General features: G+C 34.4%; 1 protein-coding gene across 3 annotated transcripts in view; it reads left to right on the forward strand.

The window, feature by feature from the left end:
• Positions 1-21535, forward strand: part of WAC (WW domain containing adaptor with coiled-coil) — a 75661-nt gene that overhangs the window by 42066 nt on the left and 12060 nt on the right. For 2 of the 3 annotated variants that reach the window (XM_029955605.1, XM_029955606.1), the window contains exons 3-6: positions 4489-4604; positions 5066-5178; positions 9454-9762; positions 20702-20947. In XM_029955605.1, coding sequence (XP_029811465.1) covers positions 4489-4604; positions 5066-5178; positions 9454-9762; positions 20702-20947 — 784 coding nt within the window. The remainder of the gene's footprint in view (positions 1-4488; positions 4605-5065; positions 5179-9453; positions 9763-20701; positions 20948-21535) is intronic. The other variant, XM_029955607.1, reaches the window with a different exon arrangement.

A 21535-nucleotide genomic window follows, 5' to 3' on the forward strand; every position in this document is an offset into this window, starting at 1 on the left:
GGTACACACTGTACTAAATACTAGTGAAGATTCCTGTCCTCAAGGGAATGAAAGTCAGGAATATTAGATATTTCTAAACTGATTGCATTTTTTAAAGTCAGGGTTCAAATGAAAGTTTTAATAAAACCATTCAACAGAAGCTGCCAAGCATCTGTTGTAGGTACATAGTACAAAGAAAATGTGGCCCATCTTAAAGGAACTTTTGGAGCTGTGGTGAAAACTGAAGAGTGAATAGTTTATGCTTTGGGAGCACTCAGAAGGGGAATTCCAGCTTGGATGAGAGTAAGACATTAAAGTACAAGTAACACTACTGAGCCGATTGAATAGAACTTAAACAGTTGAAGAGGTCTGGAATTTGTGTGGTATGCAAAGGGAACAGCATCTACAAAGACTGAAGTGTGAAATAGCATAGTATATTTGGAGAGAACGGCAAGGATTTTGATAGTGTGAAAGAATAGCAAGAGTTGAGGTTACATACATGAGTGGGAAAACAGATCACAAAAAAATTATGTATCTTACCAAGGAATATGAATTTTATAGAAACGCAGTGGAGAGCTATTGAAGCATAGAATTGAAGTAACCTCATACTTGGAATATTTCAAATGCCATCCGGTAGTAGCTTGGAAAATCTAGGAAGGGAGGAACAACTAGAAGGCTATAGAAGTAGAGGTTGAATCTGACAGATTTTGCCTTGGTGATCATCACAAATTAATTGGCATTGAAAGGTCCTTGGGATTAATTATTTCTTGTCCCTTGTTGAAGCAGTGTGGATAGTACATTTCTACAGAAAATTGAAACATAATCGGTAATATTTTCATAAAGGTAAATTTAGAATGGCTTTAAACATTGTATTAGGGTCCAGGTAGGAAAGCAAAACATACTAGGTACTTAGCACAGAAAATTTGATAGCACAGAGAATTTTGTATATAGGATTGATTAAGCAGATACTACATGTTACTGAGAACTGAAAAAACAAAAAGGAACACTGAGATAATACATGTATAGTAATCACCTTTAGGGCTAGAGTACAGTAGAAAGACGTGGTTATAGCTTAGTAGGGGAGTCCTGCAGAGAGCTGGTGATAGTACCTCTGAGTGGTATGAAGCTAGTTCTGGTTTCAGACAGCAGAGAGCTGGAAACTGGAGCCAGCTGTGGCTGCTAGGCTTCTTTCTCCTGCCTTTCAGTCCTACTCCAGGGCCTACTATTGGTAGAATCTAACAGGAAGCCAGCCAGCTGACTAAGAATGTAATTTGCAGCATCCCAGTGCTAGCATCACAGAACAGTATAGAGGGGTCTTGTTGAGGCTGAGACGACAGCTTGGTAAACCTTAACAGGTGTTATCAAACTGCTTGGGATGAGTCATTTCCATTACGATGTATATTCAGGATTTTAGGATGAATCTTTGTGGAAAATGGCCCCAATAATTTACAGAGTAACAAAGTTCCATTTATCACTCACAGTTCTGATTTGGTATTTGCTGACAGTTACAGTGGCAAGCCAGGTGGACATTAGTTTAAACAGAATCTTTATTTACGGAAAACTAATTCTGGTTATTTTGATTTCTAAGATGTGGAGAAATCAGAATAATGAGCAATCAGAGAAGTTTGATCGACCCAAATCATGTCCGGGGATTTCATTATGTGGGTGGAAGCTGAAGACTGTACTGAAATGGAATGAATTAAGTGTTAGTTTCAGGATCAGGATTTCCCCCTCAGTAAATTTCAACTATAGGTATATACTTAATCTCTAGGTAGTGGTCTTTTTTCATTATAATGTACCTAGGGGGCAGGACCCATAAATTTAATCTTAACTGAGAAGTTACTTTTGAAACTTTCTGGAGGTTACTAGTAAACTGACATTCTCTTTAAGTCACTTCTAATGGAAATTTTTGAGTAGAAAATAAAATATAAACTTAGTTTTTAATCTAATATTTTAATAATGAAGGGAGAGATGAATATTAGGTAACTTAGGTTAACACAATACGGAGTTACATTTTTAAAAAGTACTTTTTTCTCCTTGAAGTTTTCAGGTTTTACATCTGTCTTTGAAAATCAGTAACACTTATTTAGTTCTCTACAAAGACATTTCATTGCTGGCTGATTTATATTTATAAACTTGAAAGTCCAGTTGAAGTTGCCTTATTTTTTCAGTATTAAATTAAGATACTCACATGTAGTCCCTAAGTCCTGTGATGAACATTTGTTGTGGTTTAACATATAACCTAGCCCATGGCAACTATTTAGGAAAAGCTTTTTGAATCATTCCTCCTTCCTAATCTAAATCATAATGGGACTTAGAGACCTCATGTAGATTGTTTTAGATTAGTTATGCATATTCGTGATTTTTAAGAGGCCTCTAACTTGCTTCATTTAGGAAAAAAAAATTACTCCCATTTAAAGACATAATCGGTATCTTCCCTCTGCCTGTCCACCAATTTTGATTTGCTGGGAATTCAATCCTGGTTTGAAGTCAGTCCTAGATGACTTTACATTTATATACCAGCTCTACTTGTTATCGCTTAAATATCTTCTGCATATTTTGGAGCTTTTCAGTTTGAGGCCTTCAAGATCTATTTTCTGTAATCAGCCTTGCCTGAAGATACTCTGCATAATTTTTCTCTGTGAAATTCTTTGTTACAGTAAATGCCATCTTCGATGTTGTTCAGTGAACTGTTCCTTAATAACTGTTCATAGGTTACTTCCAATATTAACCATTTCTTTCCCATTGTTTCACTTGGGGAAGAAGTAGTGGGATTCTGTATTTCAAGAAAAAAAGTAGAAAGGGGGATATGCTTTTTCTAAAAAGAGAAAAGCAGTGTTTGCGTAGGAGGTAAAAGACATTTTGAACTGGAGAACAGACCTCTATATGATGCCTCCGTAACTGTTTAGTACTATTTAGTACTATTTTTTAAGTGCAATTGTTCTAAAAGTTTCTTTTCTCATGAGCTTTCTACATTCCTGAGAAGTGAGAGCCGTTGTTTATCTTTCCGTATTTACCATATTAAAAATTAAGACTTGATAAATATGAAAAATAATTTTAAATCGGTCAATTGTAAACCCTTTATATGTTGTTAGCATGTGCAGTGTTATGAAAAATAACTATAGAATAAAAAAGTAGAATAAAACCATCTCTTTAATGCCTGCCGTACTAGAAGATACTTAGAACTTCACATCTGGTCTGCATTCAGTCTTTCATGATTGGTTCCTGCAGCTTGGTTGCAGGCTGCTTCTGGGAACTGGAAGGACTGAGCGTTGACTTTCCACTGGTAGCAGAGGTTTGGAGGCATATGGGTAATTTCCAGTAGTTTCATTATTTGGGGGGCATACCCCCAAGGGCATAAATGTAGAGGAATCTGCAAAATTTTTTCATCTACCTTCAAAATTACTGTGACATTTCCAGAATTGTTATTGATTGGATGGAAATAATGGGCATCCAGAAACATAGGCATTGACACTTTTTTCTATCACTAGTTTTGTGACTTATGGACAATTTGGAAGTTCTCTGGGCGTATTTTCTAGTTGGTGAAATTAAAGTTGAGTAGGCAGTGCATGAGAGTTTGTTCCTCAAGCTTTAAAATTGTCACTTTACACCAGTGAACCCAGAAGAAGTATGTACTACCAGAGCATGAAATTATTTCATTTCAGTCTCAAAGCTCCTTTGTGAAAATGGTCAACTTCAGAACTAGAAGTACACTTGGGAATCTATCAGATATCCTGGGGCCAGTGCAGGCACTTAAACTTTACACTTCTTGAGATCAGTTCCATGGAAATGGGGCTTCCTTTCAGACCTTTCTTATTTCTCTATAATTTTACACTACCTATCTGAGAATTTTTGACAGGCTGGTTTTTGTTATAAGGAAAATGAGTGATGCTGCTTACTATATCTATTACATGAGACAAGGTTTAGCTAACATTTGGCCCCATCTCATGGGCTTCAAAGCTTTTAATCAGCTTTGTGTTTACATTTTATTTTTAATTTTGTGCTTTTTTGTGTTAATGAACTTCCATTAAGTTAGTTACTGTAGGCAGGTTATTCTCTGTTACATTATATGTGAGTACTGTTGTGCCATAATGAGTTTAGAACTGATGTATGTCACGTCATCAGATCAGTTGAGTGTGGATTTTCTGAAACACCCCCCCCCACCACTGTGTGATTGGATTTCAGCTATTAAAATTATAATAATGGGGAACTTTTATAACGCTTTTCTACAGTCAAGATGTTGTTAATTTTGCATTTCTTATTCTGTGCCTAAAAAACTAATGTATCTAATCTATTAAATTTTAGAGGATTTTCCATGGTTATGGCTTTCAACAGACCAAGGTCTCCTAAGATGTATATACACAGATAATTCTATTCTATATCAGGATCCCTTTGTTTCATAGTCTTTTTCCATTTACATGTTTTGAAAACCATTGGTATTCTTGATATTTCATATCAAGTGATTTAATAGTATTAAGATTTTCTAATTTGTAACCATGTGTTTTTAAGCCTTATGATTCTGCAGATGACTGGTCTGAGCATATTAGCTCTTCTGGGAAAAAATACTACTACAACTGTCGAACAGAAGTTTCACAATGGGAAAAACCAAAAGAGTGGCTTGAAAGGTATTTGTTCTTATTGAAAAATATTTCTTCTTGATTCTACAGGTTAATATCTTAGAACATTTTGAGTTTAGGTTTCTTATAGTGAAACTCCTTATTGTCTTCTTTAGGTATAGTAGTTGGCCCATTGTGTTTTCTATAATTTCTCTTTAAAAAAAGAATTTGGACAGATAAGCATCTGTCCACAGGGACTTTGTAAGCACTATGTTTAATTACAGTTTATATCCTTGTATATTTATGTGTCTTACAATGGCATATAAGTAATTGTATAATATTTCCATCACTGAAAAACCTTGATGTTCTGTTAGCTACATCTCTTCTCTCACATCAGTTGGTAGTATGGACGTGTTTAGTTCTTTTATTTTTCGTTTTACCATTTTGTTGAGCATTTGTTGAGTACTGTTATAAATAAACTGATTGTGCTTGATATAATTTTTATGGGTTTATCTGTGTTTTATTTGTAGAGAACAGAGACAAAAAGAAGCAAACAAGATGGCAGTCAATAGCTTCCCAAAAGATAGGGATTACAGAAGGGAGGTGATGCAAGCCACAGCCACTAGTGGGTTTGCCAGTGGAAGTAAGTATTATTTTCTTTGTAACAGTATAATGTTTGATTCACTCCTATAGTTCTTGTATTTATCTGTGTATGCATAATTGTTTACATAGGTCAGCTAAAGTAATAGTAACATACAGGGTTTCTTTTATGTTAGCTCTGTCCCCTTAACCTCCACCATTTTGATTCCTGAAAAGAAAAAGGGTGCACAGAGGAATAGTACACCTGTGTATTCATCACTACTCATAATGGCTATAATGCAGCTGAATTGGTGAGAAATAAAATTTCATAATGTGGATTGATTGCTTTTTTAAGGCGGGAGTTTTGTGTTTTTCCCCCTTTACTGAATTGTGTCCTATTAAACTGGACAGTGAAATCCCTTCCAAAACTCACTGTTTCCATCTAATAATTGATTTGTGGCCACATACAGATAGTGACATGAAAGTATCGGTGCTTTGTGTTTATCAGGGAGTAACTTTTATCCTCCTATCTATAAACTGATTTCATCATTATCCTAGATTTGATAATGTCTCCATACTGTAGGCATATCTTAATATTTTTTGAGGTCAGATTTTGTCTAAGTGGGACAGTATGAGTCCTATACATTTATTTCTTAATTCAAAGTGAGTTTGAATTTGGAGCTTTTACTAGCAGTAGTCTATTCCTAGTGGCTTCCGTTGCCTAGAATAGAATTTAAATGCCACCATAGGATTCTTAGGCTCTTTGTCAGATTTGAAATTTTGAGAAGAATTTTAAAAAGATGTGTTCTGAAAATTCTTGGACGTGAGCATTTGAATCCTCCTCCTGTAACATAAGTTGGGGATGTATTTGGTCTCAGCAGAGGATACTTACTTTTGATGAGAAAAACTTTAAGATGAAACAGTTAACAGTTCTTCAGCACTGAATGTTTGATTTACATTCCTTGGAACAGATATATTAGTGCAGTTGCACTTAATTCTTAGGAAACAGTGATTTAACGTACTGAAGTAAGGAAATTAAAATGATTGTATTTTGAGACAGAAGGCTTGAGTCTAGTTCCATTTCACTTACTATCTATCTTAAGTAACTGTGACTTCTGGCAAACAGTCCAAAATGGGATAAAGGTTTTCCTCTCAGGGTTAAAAAAAAAAAAAAAAAAAAAAATAGCACCCAGCTTGTGGGTCTCCTGAACAAGCTGCAGAAAAAGGAGGGGATGGGGGGGTTATTAGGAGGTATGGAGGAGGAGTGGTAAATGGGTATAAAAATAGTAAGTTTATTAAGATATTTGGGGAGGCCTCTCTCTTAGTGGGTGATGGTTCCCAAACAGAAAAAAAGAGCCTAGTATGTCTGCTTTATTCTTTCCAAAATACTCTTATCCGTTAAGCCCCTTTCCCTCCCTTGAGTACATGAAAGAAGTAATTAAAGATTTGATGCAAATAATGATGGAAATGAAAATGATGTTTTTTGTCTTTTTAATAAACTGTCTTTAAGGAAATAAAATCAGTTATTACATTGGGTGCTTCTTTTTCTTTCAAAAATGAAATAGTTTCTTTTTCTTTTTCTTTTTCTTTTTTCCAAAATTTCACAAGTGAGGCATCTTGTTCTTAAAAAGTTAGAGGCGACAGTTTTAAATCCCATCAGCCTGGAACATTTGGGGGCATATACTTTTTTTTCTATGTGCTCACAAATGTGTATAAAAACTATATATTATACCAAAAATGGGATGATATGTTACTATTTTTTAACCTTTTGTTCAGTAATATTTCAAGGAAATGTTTCTGTGTCAGTTTATAAATCTATATGTGTTAAATTGACTGCATGGTTTTCCATTTTTGGATGTGCCCTCATATATAAATAAGATACTTCTGTGGATTTTAGCCTTTTCCTAATGTCAACAGTGCTGTGATTCCTGTCTTTGCTCACTTATTACTTCCTTAGCCAAATTCCTCGAAGTGCAGATGATGAGTCAGTAGGTCTGACTTTGTGTTGAAATACAGTCATGAGTCATGAGTCATACTTTTTCAGTAACATTTGAGAAAAACCTTAGCTATCTTTCTCCTTTTATTTTTCCTTAACTGGTCAACTGAGTTATATACTAAGTGGTAGTAATGAAGTTATTAAGCCATTTTGGTGCTTAACGTTGTCTATCCAAAAATGTTGGCAACTTTCCCATATGTCCAGTGTATTGGTGTTCATGTAGGATAAGGCCTAAAGTTTTGTAGTTCATAAATGCCGATAAAAGAGGTATGTGTGGGGCAAGGTAGGGCAGGATTGAAAGATTTTATATGTAAAGAGATCAAGGTAGAAAATAGATTTGTTTTTTGCAATATAGCACATAAAGTAATCCAGAACTTGACATTGAAAACTTTCTGGATAATATTTTAAATTTGGTATTACTGCTACTAGATTGTCTTTAATCTGTGCCTCATAGAATGATTAATTGCTCTATGCTTAGAGAAACCTTAATTTGGGGTTTCTCAACAGTAGAACCCAATGGGTTGGGTGATTTCTTTGTTGTGGGACGCCTCCTGTAGACCGTGCCTGTCCTCTAATGCTGGATACCAGTAGCACACCTCCTCTTTCCCCATTCATGACAGCCAAAAATGTCTCCAGACATTTGCCAAATGTCTTTGTTGTGGGGGTTATACAAGTAGAGTCATTGCGTTAACTGTGTTTTGTCTAGAGTTGTAAATAATAGAAAGCTGTCAGAGCTTCTGCTTCCTTAGTTACTGTAATCCTGCTGCCATTTTTTCCTCTAAAGGTTACAAGTGTTGGAAGAAGTATCAGCTTTAATTTTCATCTGAATGCCTTTACTTGTACTTTGACTCTAGTCATACAGAACTGAAAGGGATTTTTCTTGGTGTCAGGGGAGAGGGGATTCTTGGTAATCAAGTGACATGATTGGTGGGAATTGGGCATGATATTATTTCTGTCCCTAAAAGTTTCTATTGTAGCAGTATTCTTTCCAGGAAGAAATTCTTTTTTTCCCCCCCCAGGAAGAAATTCTAAAATAAAATTTCTAAAGTTTCATGTGCATGCAAGTTGATGGTTTAATGATGAGTTAATATCATGCAACAGATGTTTGTATTCAGCTCTTGATAGTTCAATCTATGTGTTCTTTTTTTATTTTTTTCCTAAGGTTAATATATGTGTAACGTAACACTGAATTTCATTTTTTAAGTCAAAAGACTTTGTATTTTGATACAGCTGAAGTTTTTTTGGCAATACCTAGTACACTTTTGTTTAGTGCAACATGTAGGAGTTGTGCACTGATTTGGAAACTGACTTGTAGTTTAATCATACTTCCTTTGTACTGTCTTGATCTCTAGACTCGGAGAAACCATGAATTGGAAAAAAACTAAAATATTCAACAGGGAGGGCATCCTTTGGTAATATTATCATTATATATGTGCTTGAATTTTAAGATGTTTCTCCACTTAAAAGCTGTTTAATTTTTTAGTTATAAAATAGACCATTAAAATTTTGACTAGAATTTTTGATAAATCCAATTTTTGTTACAATGATTGTTGACATTTTCCTTGTACTCTTTTTTGGAAGTAGAAGTATTTATGAGGTTTAAATATTTTGTGACTTTGAATTGGAAGAAGATGTTTTTAATAAATAGCAAGTAGATTTTTCTGACTGTGCTGTCAGATGTAGTCTTGTATTTCCAGATAGCATTATCTGTAACTTGAGTTTATAACTAAATGGTATTATTAGCATTATTAAAAATATGAACTGATTTACATATTGAAGGCACAGTTCATCATAAATTCAGCTATCCCAAAATAAGATCATTTAACCCCTAGCACAAACTACTTTACAGACTAGTTAGCTACTTAAGTATTCAGAACAGTCAGGCTAATAAAGCTAATATTCCTTTGCAGTTGAACCACTGTGGATAATTCAGTCATTAGAACCTATGGTCCATATTTTAGAAGAATGGACCATTTCCTTTTTCTATTTTAAAATACTTAAAAAGTTTTCATTTGAGCAAAATGTTATAACTCCACATATTTTTTTTAATGTTTTGTTTGAACTGTGGTGTGGTTCTAAAGAATCCCCCAAAACTAGTAGCCCACTTGACATCAGTACAGATTAATGCTTACAATTGAGCTAAAATTCCTCTTTTCAGTATTCGGATATTTATATGCTCGTGGTAAAACTGCAGATAACTAACTGGGCTTGCAGTTTTATATCAAGATACAAGTACAGGTATGTTGCTAAATTAGCTGATGTAAAAGACAGGATTCTAACGTAATCTTTTTTCTTCCCCCTTCCGTCATTCCAACATCTCTTTTTTCGAACTGTGAACTAAAGTGGAAGACAAGCATTCCAGTGATGCCAGTAGTTTGCTCCCACAGAATATTTTGTCTCAGACAAGCAGACACAATGACAGAGACTACAGACTGCCAAGAGCAGAGACTCACAGTAGTTCTACGCCAGTACAGCACCCCATCAAACCAGTGGTTCATCCAACTGCTACCCCAAGCACTCTTCCTTCTAGTCCATTTACGCTACAGTCTGATCACCAGCCAAAGAAATCATTTGATGCTAATGGAGCATCTACTTTATCAAAACTGCCTACACCCACATCATCTGTCCCTGCACAGAAAACAGAAAGAAAAGGTATGCCATTATTACTAGATGCACGTTGAACTATAGTTTGAGTTTTTGATTATATTACATGATCTCCATTAGCTTGAATAAGACTCTTAATTATATAAAAAAATTTTTAGAAGTCTTTTAGAATGTTACTGCATAGATTTAGGTCTAGAGTTAACCATATTTAGTTTTTTCTTTTAATTTTTAATTATGAAGCCTTTGCACTGTTTTTGCCTTTGACACTTTGAAGTCAAGTGCTTAATTTATAACAGTAATGGTTTAAATAACTTCTCAAAGTCAAAGGACTATCCCTTCATATTTGTATAATTTTCAGTTTTTATAATAATTGTCATGATGGTTTAGTTCAGATATTGTCTTTTGTTAATTAAAATTTAGTATGAATAGACGTTTTAAAGCTTCTTATTTCTGCATACCACGCAACTATTGGTTTTAATTTGTGAATTAGAAAACTGTCATGGGCTATAAGATAGAGACCTAATGTCTGAATTAGAACTTAAGTCTGAAGAGTAGAAGTTAAGTTTTGCAGCCCAAATTGTGTTTTTATTCAACTTGGTGCTGATAACCATAGCTTGTTTAAAGAGTTAGAGAAAAATTGTGGCAACTACTACTTGGGAGGTAACCCATAATAGAAGCAGAGTGATGAGATAATTATATCTGCATCGGCCACTCCCAGTTCTAAACTTCACACATAATAGTGTGTTTTAAGAAATTAAGGCAGTTAAAAGGCAATAAGGAAATAAATTATGGACAAGACCCATTAGACTAATTAGCATATTAGCATCAGTAAATACTGAGAAACTTGTGAACACCTATGAGTTTGGGAGGTGCTACATGGATCTGATGAGTCTTTGAGCTTTTACCCAATTCGTTATTTCACATTGATTTAATTTGTTGACAAAGGGTTCTCATAATTAGGTTTCTTTTCCTTCTTGTTTTCTTTCATGCATGTTACTTGAATTTTTTTGGTGGTAGTAATATATTAAGCCACGTACTTTTACTGTTGAGTGCTTATTAATACATTAAACATTAAGCAGCTTGTTCCAAATGTCAGATTCCTCCACGATGATGTACCAAGTCATACGTATATGTCCTATTTACCCTGATGCAGAACTAAGGTTGTGAAGAAATTCTTGAGAGATGAAATCTAAATTAATGCAGTAACTGTTAATATGCTTGTACTTTCTAATGGATGTTAATGGTTTATAATTTTGATTATTTGGCCACAGAAATTTTATTTTAAAACCCTGGTGAGTTAAAATCCTATGAAGGCCTTTAAAAGGTCTTTGTCTCATTTCCTCTCTTGTTCAACAGTTACTTCTTAGCTCTTACCTGCTTTTTGAAATTTTTTCTTTCCCTTGTTTCTGGGATACTGCCAGTCTTCAGTTTCCTAGTTCTCATTCTGCCCTATAAATTTCAGTATTATTCGGCCTTTTCCTGTGTTTTCTTTTTTCTTGCTCAGCATGTTCTCTTTTGCTGAGCAGTCATTCTTGTGGCTGCCTTGTCTACTAAGGTGACTCCCAAATCTATTTCTAACTCCTACACATATGTGTCCCAGATTCCTACCTTTCCCCACAGTTTATTCTTAGGTTCTCAGTGAGTAACTACACTATTCTCCGAACTATTACTTGTTCTTCGATAAGATTTATCCCCATCTACCCTTACCTGTCTATCAACAAATCCTGGATTCTGCCTTCTCTATCTTACTTGTATATATATCCCTTCTCTGGTTATTGCTACTACCATTATTGAAACTCAGGACATCTCTCTTGAAATAAACATCTGATTACTGTTCTGCTTCCTTTTACCCAGACTTTCGTAGCATCTTTATAAAATTTAGTTTGAATTGTGTTCCTTAAAATTTTCTAATAGTTTTCCATTATCCACAGGATAACTTCCATACTTCTTAGTAAGAAGACTATAGCAAGTACTTGGTAGTCTGCTTGCCCCTGACTAGTTTGATCTCCACTGCTTCCTATAATTCATCTTTTGCAAACTTGTACATTTCTTAGGGCATGTTATATTCTTTCATGTTCTGAGCCTTTGTTTAAAAGAAGGACATGTTTGTTTTTCCAGTCCATCCTGTTGATCTCAGTACCCTTTCTTCAAGAGCCAGCTCTAATTGTCATTGGGTTCTCAGTGTCGGTTCGCCTCTCCCAGTCTGTATTTCCCAAACACTGGGTGCTTTTATTTATTATAGCACTTACCACATTTTAATTTTAGTTCCTTTAATTAAACTGTTTAGGGTTAGATGTTAATTGTGTATTGAAGTTGTTTCACCTTCTGCCCTCTTCCTCCATGCTGTAAGCACCATTCCTGGCAAACTTTTTAAAAAATCATCAAAAATTAACTGTGTACCAGATTTGGTGCTAAGTGTTTATTACACAATTTTGTATATTCCTTAAAACATAATTGTACAGGAAGGTGGTCCATAAAACTGTAGGTAATGAGAGGCACAAATCTATATTAAGTTGGACTCCAGTTATTCAGAATTCCTGACAAATCATAGATAATTCATTTTTAATTCTACAAAGTATGTTTGCTAATCATAAACTTTATATAACAATTTTGTACATAATAGTTTTAAGCTTACAGGAGGAACCTTGATTACTTTGAAAATTGACTATTGATAGAGGGAAAATTGTATAATATTCCAGGTACTCTTTGCATATGAATTGAAGACAAGATTATTAAATTATATAACAGTTTAGATCTTTTCAGATTGTTTAGCAGTTAGTCTAAATTTGTGAACTGCCCATTAATTTGAAATACATTTTTTTCCTCAATGGATACATCAGTGTTATTTAAGTTAAGCTTCCTATTGACCCTTCTCATTAATATAGTGACTTCCTTATTTGGATTTTTCCTAACAAATAAGTTATATTGAGAGGTTGATGGTTCTGGTAAGATTAGACTCTTTGGACCCTTGGTAATAAGTGCTAATAGTATAGCTAAGCTCTATCTAGGGGTATCAGTGGTGGGTGCTGTATTAAGTAATACAAAAGCAAGATCTTTGTTTTTATTTACCACTGCTCTGTTCCTAGTTCTAGACAAAATAATAGGCAGTCAGTAAATATTTATTGTAGATGGATAAATACCTGAAACAATGGTAATGAGTGTGTTAAGGATTGGGGAAACACCTGCAGTGGATATGGCTTTAAAAATGTATTTGGAGGGGCGCCTGGGTGGCTCAGTTGGTTAAGCATCCGACTTCAGCTCAGACCATGATCTCATGGTCCATGGGTTTGGGCCACACATCGGGCTCTGTGCTGACATCTCAAAGCCTGGAAACTGCTTCAGATTCTGTGTCTCCCTCCCTCTGTGCCCCTCCCTTGCTCGCTCTCTGTCAATCTCTGTCTCTCAAAACAAAAAGCACATTAAATATTTTTTTTAAATGTATTTGGAGAAGAATAAGAGTATTCTCTTTGTTGTGAATCTAAGTAAAGGATACCAGCAGTAGAGTTAGATCTGTTTAATGTTAGTGTGCCTTTTGAGTAAAAGAACCTAAGATAAATTCAGATGCTTGCTTAAGAGCCGGAATTTGGAGAATCTGAAGCTCCAGTTTTGTAGGGAACAATCCTGGTGTTCAGTAGAGTGAAACAAGGTCAGGTATCTTCTTTTAGATCTGTATCTGTTGCTAGGGTAACATTTGAATATCTACTGGCAAGATTACTCTATTGAACAACCATATAACAAAGTAACAGAGATAGTGATGTGCTTAAAAACCTAAAAGTTGATTTTTATCAGTTGGTACCCCATTGACCATTCTAAATTGGTCCTAACTGCTCTCTCTTCCAGATTTGTGAAATGACAAAATGGACAGGAGACTTTTGCTTTGGCCAAATAACTGCGGGTCCAGAGGAGTTTAATGACCTTAATTTTAGGATGTTTCTTATTTAGCAATTTAGTAAATTAGTAATTTAGTAATTTGAAAAGTAAAGCAAAATAGCCACAGAAGCAGAGTTACTCAGTGATTTACAAAGCTAGCTCTCAGGAGATTAACATACTAACCATTTAGATATAGTTAGTTACGTGATTCCACATTCTTAAGCTAATGGGGGGGGGATTAGTCCTTCATTAACATGAGGTGTGAATTAATCATTTGGATTAAATTTCCCTTTTGTGTTTTGATGGTATCTGTAGACAGTGAAACTTGAATGAACCTGAAGGCTTCAATTGGTCATTAACTAGCTGTAGTGGGCCACATTCAGCCTTCACTTGCTTTGCATTCTAACAGTTTTTAAGATTACTAACTAGTCATGAAAATTAAAAAGACTGGCCATAGACTTACTCAGATTTTGTTGAATAATTTGAGTACTTTAGTGGAAGAATGTAGTCTGTTTTAGTCAGTAAATTTAAAATTATGTTAGTCAACTAAGATGGCACTTTGAACAGTGGGACAGGAGAAATACAGTACCTGTGATAAAAGAATATTAGAAAATACTGTTTATAATTTGAGAGATTAGGGGAGGACTTTTTAAATCAAGACCCAAAATGCATTTGCCTTTTAAAAAATGTTGATTTGAACACAAGACGTGTAGAACTTCCTTTTAACAGAGATAAAGTTTGAAAAACAAATCTCAAAATTGGGAGAAAATATTTGCGATATACATAACAGTACATTAAGGATACATTAAAAATACATCAAAATGATATGAAAGAGCCAATCCACTAGAAAAATGAGCAATGGATGTGAACAGTCCCAGTTATAGAAGACGAATTTAAAATTGCTTGTCTCGGTTTATAGTTATAGAAAGTTAACTCAAAATGGATCAAAGACCTTAAACTTAGGAGCTAAAACTATAAAACTCTCAAAAGAAAACAGAGAAATCTTTAGAACATTGGATTTGGGGTGATTTCTTAGCTAGGACACAAAATGCACAGGCAACAAAACAATAAATTGGACTTTATCAAAATGAAAACTTGCGCATCTGGGGACACTCTAGAGAGAAAAGATAACCCACAGAATGAGAGGAAGTAAATTTTAAATCATATGTTAATGCAGAATGTCCAGAATATATGAAATTCTGTAAGTGAACAATTAAACAACCTGGTTCAGATATGGGCAAAGGATTTGAAGAGATGTTTCTCCTAGGAAGATGTTCTAATGGCCAGTCAGTAAGCACATGAAAAGGGCATTCACAGTGAAATACATATTTCACACTATTAGGATGACTATTATAAGGACAAACAGCAATGAAAATACGTGTTCTTAAGGATATGGAGAAAATTAGATCCCATGTACATTACCTGTAAGATTGCAAAATGATGCAGATCCTGTAGGATACAATGTCTCCTTAAAAACAAAACAAAACACAAAACTTAGAATTCCCATACGATCAAGCAATTATGTGCTTAGGCACATAGCCAAAAGAAGTGAAAGCCAGGGAATCAAACAGGTATTATTATGTGAATGTTGTTCTTATCGGTATTAATTTACAGTAGCCAAAAGGTGGAAACAGTCCAAGTGTCCATCAGCTGATACAGTATAAACAAAATGTGTTAGATAAACATGCAGTATTGCCATTAAAAAGGAAGGAAATTCTGATACACGCTGCAATATGAATGAACCTTGAAGACCTTATGCTAAATGAAATAAGACAGACACAAAAGGACAAATACTGTGTTATTCTGCTGCTTTGCAGTACTTAGAGTGGGCAAATTCATAGAGACAGATAATAGAATAGTGGCTGCTAGGATTTGGGGTGGTAAGGAATTCTTGTTTAATTGGCTACAGAATTCCTGTTTGAGAGATAACAAAGTTCTGGAGATTAATGGTGGTGATGTTTACATTGCACAACAATGTAAATACTTAATGCCACTGAATTGTAAACCTAGAAATGATTAAAGTGGTAAATGTTATGTTGTATGTTTTTTAACAGCATAACACTTTTCAAGAGAAGGCTTTATCAATACAAATTGGAGATTAAGATTAAAATGAGATTTTTCACCCTTAAGATTAGTGACAGTTAACAGTTGAATGTGGGGAAGCACAGTTGATGGGAATATGTAAGTTGGTTATTGCAGAAATCACTTTAATAAAATCTTTAAAAATTTTAAATGTTTATTCTTTATTAGCCTAAAGATTTTCTCAGTTGAATAAAAAAACAACTTGAAAAACATATCCTAATATATTCCGTATCAACACCATACCTTTGTGGATGTATAGATGATTTAAAGTATTCATGAATTACCAAATTAAAAATAAATCAAGAGTCATGGATTATATTGCTGTCAACAAGCTACCTTACAGTTTTTTTTTTTAATTCTACTGCACTTGAATACTTTCGTTTCCTTTGCAAATTCTCCATGTTGTAATTTTCAGTGTAACACCACTAACACAAAACAGAACAAAACAGACTGCCCTTGTTTTATCAGTGGTTGGTGCTTGTTCTCATGTCCTGGTGGAGTATTATTACAGCAAATATCCAAACATCAGGAAATTAATGTTTAGAAATGCAGTATAGTACTTTCTACTCTTTAAGTGCTGTATCTGTTTAGATCTTACTGTGTAGGTCAAAAAGGAATTACTTGGCATACCAGAACAATGTAGGTCAAAAATAGATTTTGACCTGGGTTTATGCTGTTGAATATTTTGAATGGGTGACTAGAATTAGAAGAGGTGAATGTTACTTTAAATCTTAACGACTCAGGGTATAGTAACATTTCTGTGTGATTTGTTTGTGCAGTTTAGTCTTTAGTAGGTTCCTCCCCCTACTGGTGAGCATTGGAAATATAAATGAATAATTATATTTACAGACATAAAGGGAAAGAAAAACGTTTTGTCAAAACATATATACAAAAGTTAAAATCAGAGGATCACATGCTTATTTTAAGACTCATATTAAAGGATTGGCTAGAAATCTGTAAATCATAGAAATACCAGATGGGAAAGTGATTTAGTTTATTCAAGTTTAAAAGAGATTCAGGAGGAGACTAAAAAATGCTTTTCAAAGCAACCTAGGTTTTTTTTTTTTTTTAAAGATCTAAGTTTTTATTTACTTAGATTTACATTTGTTATGAGCATGTTATTAATTATATTAGTCTTACCTCCTAACAGATTCCAGATTAAAAGGTTTCAGACAAAGAGAAATATTAATTAAAATGAAATACCTAAGGGTGCCTGGCTGGCTCAGTTGGAAGAGCCAGCAACTCTTGATATTGGGGTTGTGAGTTCAAGCCCCAAATGAGGTGTAGGAACTACTTAAATAAGTTAAAACTTTAAAAAAGTTAAAATGTCTATATTAAAAAAAAACTATTATGTGATGACTATTCCAAATAGTTCTGTTTCCTTTCTTACCTTTTTTTTTTTTTTTTAAGGGATTAAGTATAAGATATTTTTGAGAGAGCGAGAGCGCGCGCGCGCATGTGCACATAAAAGAGAGAATCCCAGGAGGGGCTGAGGGGGAGAGAGAGAAAGAGAAGCGGGGCTTGTGTTCCACCCAGAGCAGGGCATGAGCTCATGTGACATGAGACTCAAACTCATGAACTGTGGAATCATGACCTGAGCTGAAGTCAGATGCTTAACAACTGAGCCACCCAGGTGCCTGAGTGTAAGGTTATTTAAAGTGAGTTTAAATAAGTTAAATTTATCTCTAAGACTATATACTGTTACTCCCCTTTTTGAACATAGCATAAAGTGAGCTGTTAATTGTTTTGTCGGTTACTTATGTGTAGAGACCTTAGGCTTTCCTCCCCATTATCATAAGGTCTACACCTAGAGGTTAAGAAGGAGAGCACATTTATGTGGACCTGGGCCTTTATGGCAGAATCAGGCACCCAATACTTACTGATGCCATATTGTTGCCAAGTCCTATTTTTGTGCCAGAGCTACAGAGGTAAATACAACAAAATTCCTCTCTTGAAGGAGTTCAATTTCTAATAGAAGGGAAAGATAACAAACTATATAATAGAAGATGCTAAGTACTATCATAGATCTGTGTTAGGACTGTAAAAATCAGGAAAGGTGCCCAACCAATACCTTTTGTGATATTTTAATGGTAAAACTAAGACTACCTTTTGGGGTGGGTAGCATTTTACATTTATATTAATTATTAAACTCCACTATTCTCAGTTATACATGTAGATTATGGGAAGTAATATCTTAAATGTATAACGTGACATTGTTTGGAAGGACATTTTGTATGGGTGTAAACTTCCAGTTATAAAAGGAAAGCATAGGAACATAACGTACAGCATGGCAACTGAAGTTACTAATACCTGTATTAGTGACCATATTTGAAAGTTGCTAAGAGAATCAATCTTGAAAGTTCTCATCAGAATAAAAATAATTTCACAACTGGTAATCATTTCACAAAATATACAGATACAGAATGAACAACACCTGAAACTAATACAATGTTGTATGTCAATTATACTTCAATAAAAAATTAGTATACTGGGGGCGCCTCGCCTCAGTGGCTCAGTCAGTTACGCGTCCGGCTCATGATCTCAGGGTTGTGAGATCTGCCCCTTGTTGAGCTGCATACTGACCTGGAGCCTGCTTGAGATTCTCTCTCTCCTTTCTCTCTGTGCCTCCCTCACTCACTCATGTGCTTGTTCATGGGCCCTCTCTCTAAACTTAAACAAACCCTAAGCTATATGTTACGTTGCCTAAGCTGCTCCTTAAGGAATATGATCTGGAGAAAATTGTTACTATTGTCTTTACCCCAGAAAATGTAATAAATGACAGCATGTTTTCACAAAGGAAAACCTATTTCATTCAGGTTTCTGTTGTATACTTACGAATACAGAACAGCAGGGTTGAACATGATAGACAATCTGCTCTGCTTATTAACCCTCCTTTAAAATGTGTGCATTACAAAAATTAAAATGTCTCATACTTTATGAATTGATCATAGTTGATCAACATAGCCTTGACAGGTGTCTAAAGCAGCCATGAGGTCCATACTTAAGAGAGTTATTGCCCCTGGTGGTTTTAACTATTACTGTGGCGGTGGGTAAAAAAAAAAAAAAAAACTGATAGAGGAGTCCCTTTTCAATATGTTTGCTAGTAATTCCTGCTACTTTGGGACATGAAGATTAAAGAATGTTTAGTTCTAAGAACTGGAAATAAGGATTTACAGCTACTGGGTAGCAGCGTGATAATCAGTACAGTGTTCCTGAAACTTTTATGCATCATAATAGTCTTAATTTGGGTAATACAATGTATATATGAGCTTGAAAATCATCTTTAAGAAAGGGGTGTGTACGGGAAACTAATGATACTTAAGCAAATCTTCATATTTAGTCTTTAGGCCAGTATGTAAGAATCTGTCAGAGTAACTTGAATAGTTGTAATTTTTTTTACCCAGATGTCCTCTGTTTCTAACTCCTTTTTTTATTCCATTAAAGTTACTATGTAAAATTCTGTGGTATGAAAATAGTTTGTGTTCATCTTTCTGTTGGTAGATATTTAGTTCGTTTCTAGTTCTTTGCTAAAGTAAAAATAAGTGTAGTACTTATTATAAAAATTATTGAATATTTCTCCCAATTCACACACATCAGAGCTTCTCTAAGGACATTCTACCTAAAGGGAATTACTGAGTCATCAGGTGTGTGCATCTTCACATTTCCTAAATAATGCCTAGTTATTCTGCAGTGTGGTTACATCAGTTTAGTGTACATCAGAAATGTTCCTGTTACTCCTTTTCAACATATGATACTGTCAGATTTTTAAATTTTTGTCACTCTGGCGAGCAAAAAAGGATACCCCTGTTGGTTTGCATTTTTCTGATCCTCAGTGAAGTTGATTATCCTGTGTGTTTTCTAATGCCATTCAAGTTCCTTCTGTGAAATGTCTTTTTATTTCATATCTTCCATTCACTTTTCTATTCTGTAGTTTGTCTTTCTTGATTTCTGGGTAATGTACTTTGGTTATCAATACTTTAAATGTAATTGGTTTGCTTTTTCTAATTTTCTGTATTTAGATGTCCAAGGTACTTTCCTATTTTCTCTACTAGTTCTATTACAGAAGTTTAATCTACCTTAAGTTGGTTTTGTTTTAAATGTAATTTTTTATACTGGTAAGACACCTCTCACTAGCTGTGTTCTTTTTTTTTTTTTCTCACAAATTTTGTGGCTATACCAGCCCTTGTCTTTTTTAAATAAATTAATAGAATCAGCCTGTCAAATGCTGCCAAAAATGCTATTGGGGTTTTGATTGCAGTTTCATGGAACCTATACACGTAATTTGCAGTTACTGCTTTCAAAGATGATAATTTTCCAAGAATATATATTTATTTTTTGGTTTATTTTTAAATAATATAGTATTATAATATAAATACTGAATATATTGGGATCCTTTTTAGTGCCAATAATTTTAAATCCTACAAATAGAAATAGTTCTGTTATATATTTAATTATAAAAGGAAGTCTTAAAACTGTTAAGTATAAAAGTTCAAAGTAGGAGTCTCCTTCATGCATCTGTCTCCTATTCTGGAGGGACTCCCCATGGTGCCAATTTTGATTTGTATTCAGGCCATTGTTGCGTTTATTTTAGGTGGGTTGTTAGTGTGGTCATAAACATTTTCATCTTAAATTAAGTCCAGGGGAATTACGCTGTCCCTTTATCCTTTGAAAGCTTATTTGAAGGTGTAGTTAATTTTGTAACTGTTTGAAGCAGCATTACCAATAAACAGAGCATGGTACCTTAAGAATCATACATGAATGTGGTTGAATTACTGCTTTACCAGGTGTTGTGATTTCAAGCAAGTTCCATAATCTCTCTTGTTTATTTTTCTCACCTGTGAAGTTGGGCTATAAAAATGCCACTACCTCATTATTTTAATTAGTTAAATACTTAGCCCCTTCTGTGCTACCTTGGAGAGAGTAAATGAGGTTACTTGAGTGGTGTTTAACACAGGAAAGTTGCTTGTTGGTTATTGGTTCTAGTTTCCTGTATTCAAATGACTTTCCTCAGCCTTATTATCTCCTTTTTACTCAGAGTCTACGCCAGGAGACAAATCTGTATCACATTCTTGCACAACTCCTTCCACATCTTCTGCCTCTGGACTGAATCCCACGTCTGCACCTCCAACATCAGCTTCAGCAATCCCGGTTTCTCCTGTTCCACAGTCCCCGATACCTCCATTACTCCAGGACCCCAACCTTCTTAGACAGTTGCTTCCTGCTTTACAAGCCACACTGCAACTTAATAATTCTAATGTGGACATATCCAAAATAAATGAAGGTAAATTTTCATAGTAAAGCTTTTAAAAAATTCACTTGCATTGGCCTTTGTTTCATTTTGAAATTTCACATTTGAACTTTATTCATTAGGATATATATCCCCCATAATCCAAGGCCTTCGGTATTATAATTGAATTAGCACTGTTTGGATTTTTCTGTATATTACTTAAGACTTGCTGTATACCTGGTAGATGAGTTGTGTTTGCCTAATGTGTATGCTGGTTTTTTTTTTTTTAAAGTAAAAACAGAGCCATTTCCAAAAACATTAATATAAAAATATTTGAATTCTGGCATAATTCAAAAAACCTCATGTACATGAGTAAATAATTATTTGGAATATTAAAAATAAGCTAATTAATAAAAGTAGGAATTCAGGTAGTTCTTTCTTACAATACTTGAAAAAAATTTGAGATGAGAAATAATGTATAACATTTTTCTGGTTTTCCTATTAATTGCAGTATTAATTCCAACTTTGCTTTTCAGTATGCTACTAAAGTATTTAGGCAGTCACCTCAAAGAAGTCGAAATAAAAGAGGATGTAGTTTTAATTCACAAACCATTCAGATTGAAACAGTCCTAAGGACATTCC

The sequence above is a fragment of the Suricata suricatta genome, chromosome 10 (assembly GCF_006229205.1).
Source record: "Suricata suricatta isolate VVHF042 chromosome 10, meerkat_22Aug2017_6uvM2_HiC, whole genome shotgun sequence".
Lineage (NCBI taxonomy): Eukaryota > Metazoa > Chordata > Mammalia > Carnivora > Herpestidae > Suricata > Suricata suricatta.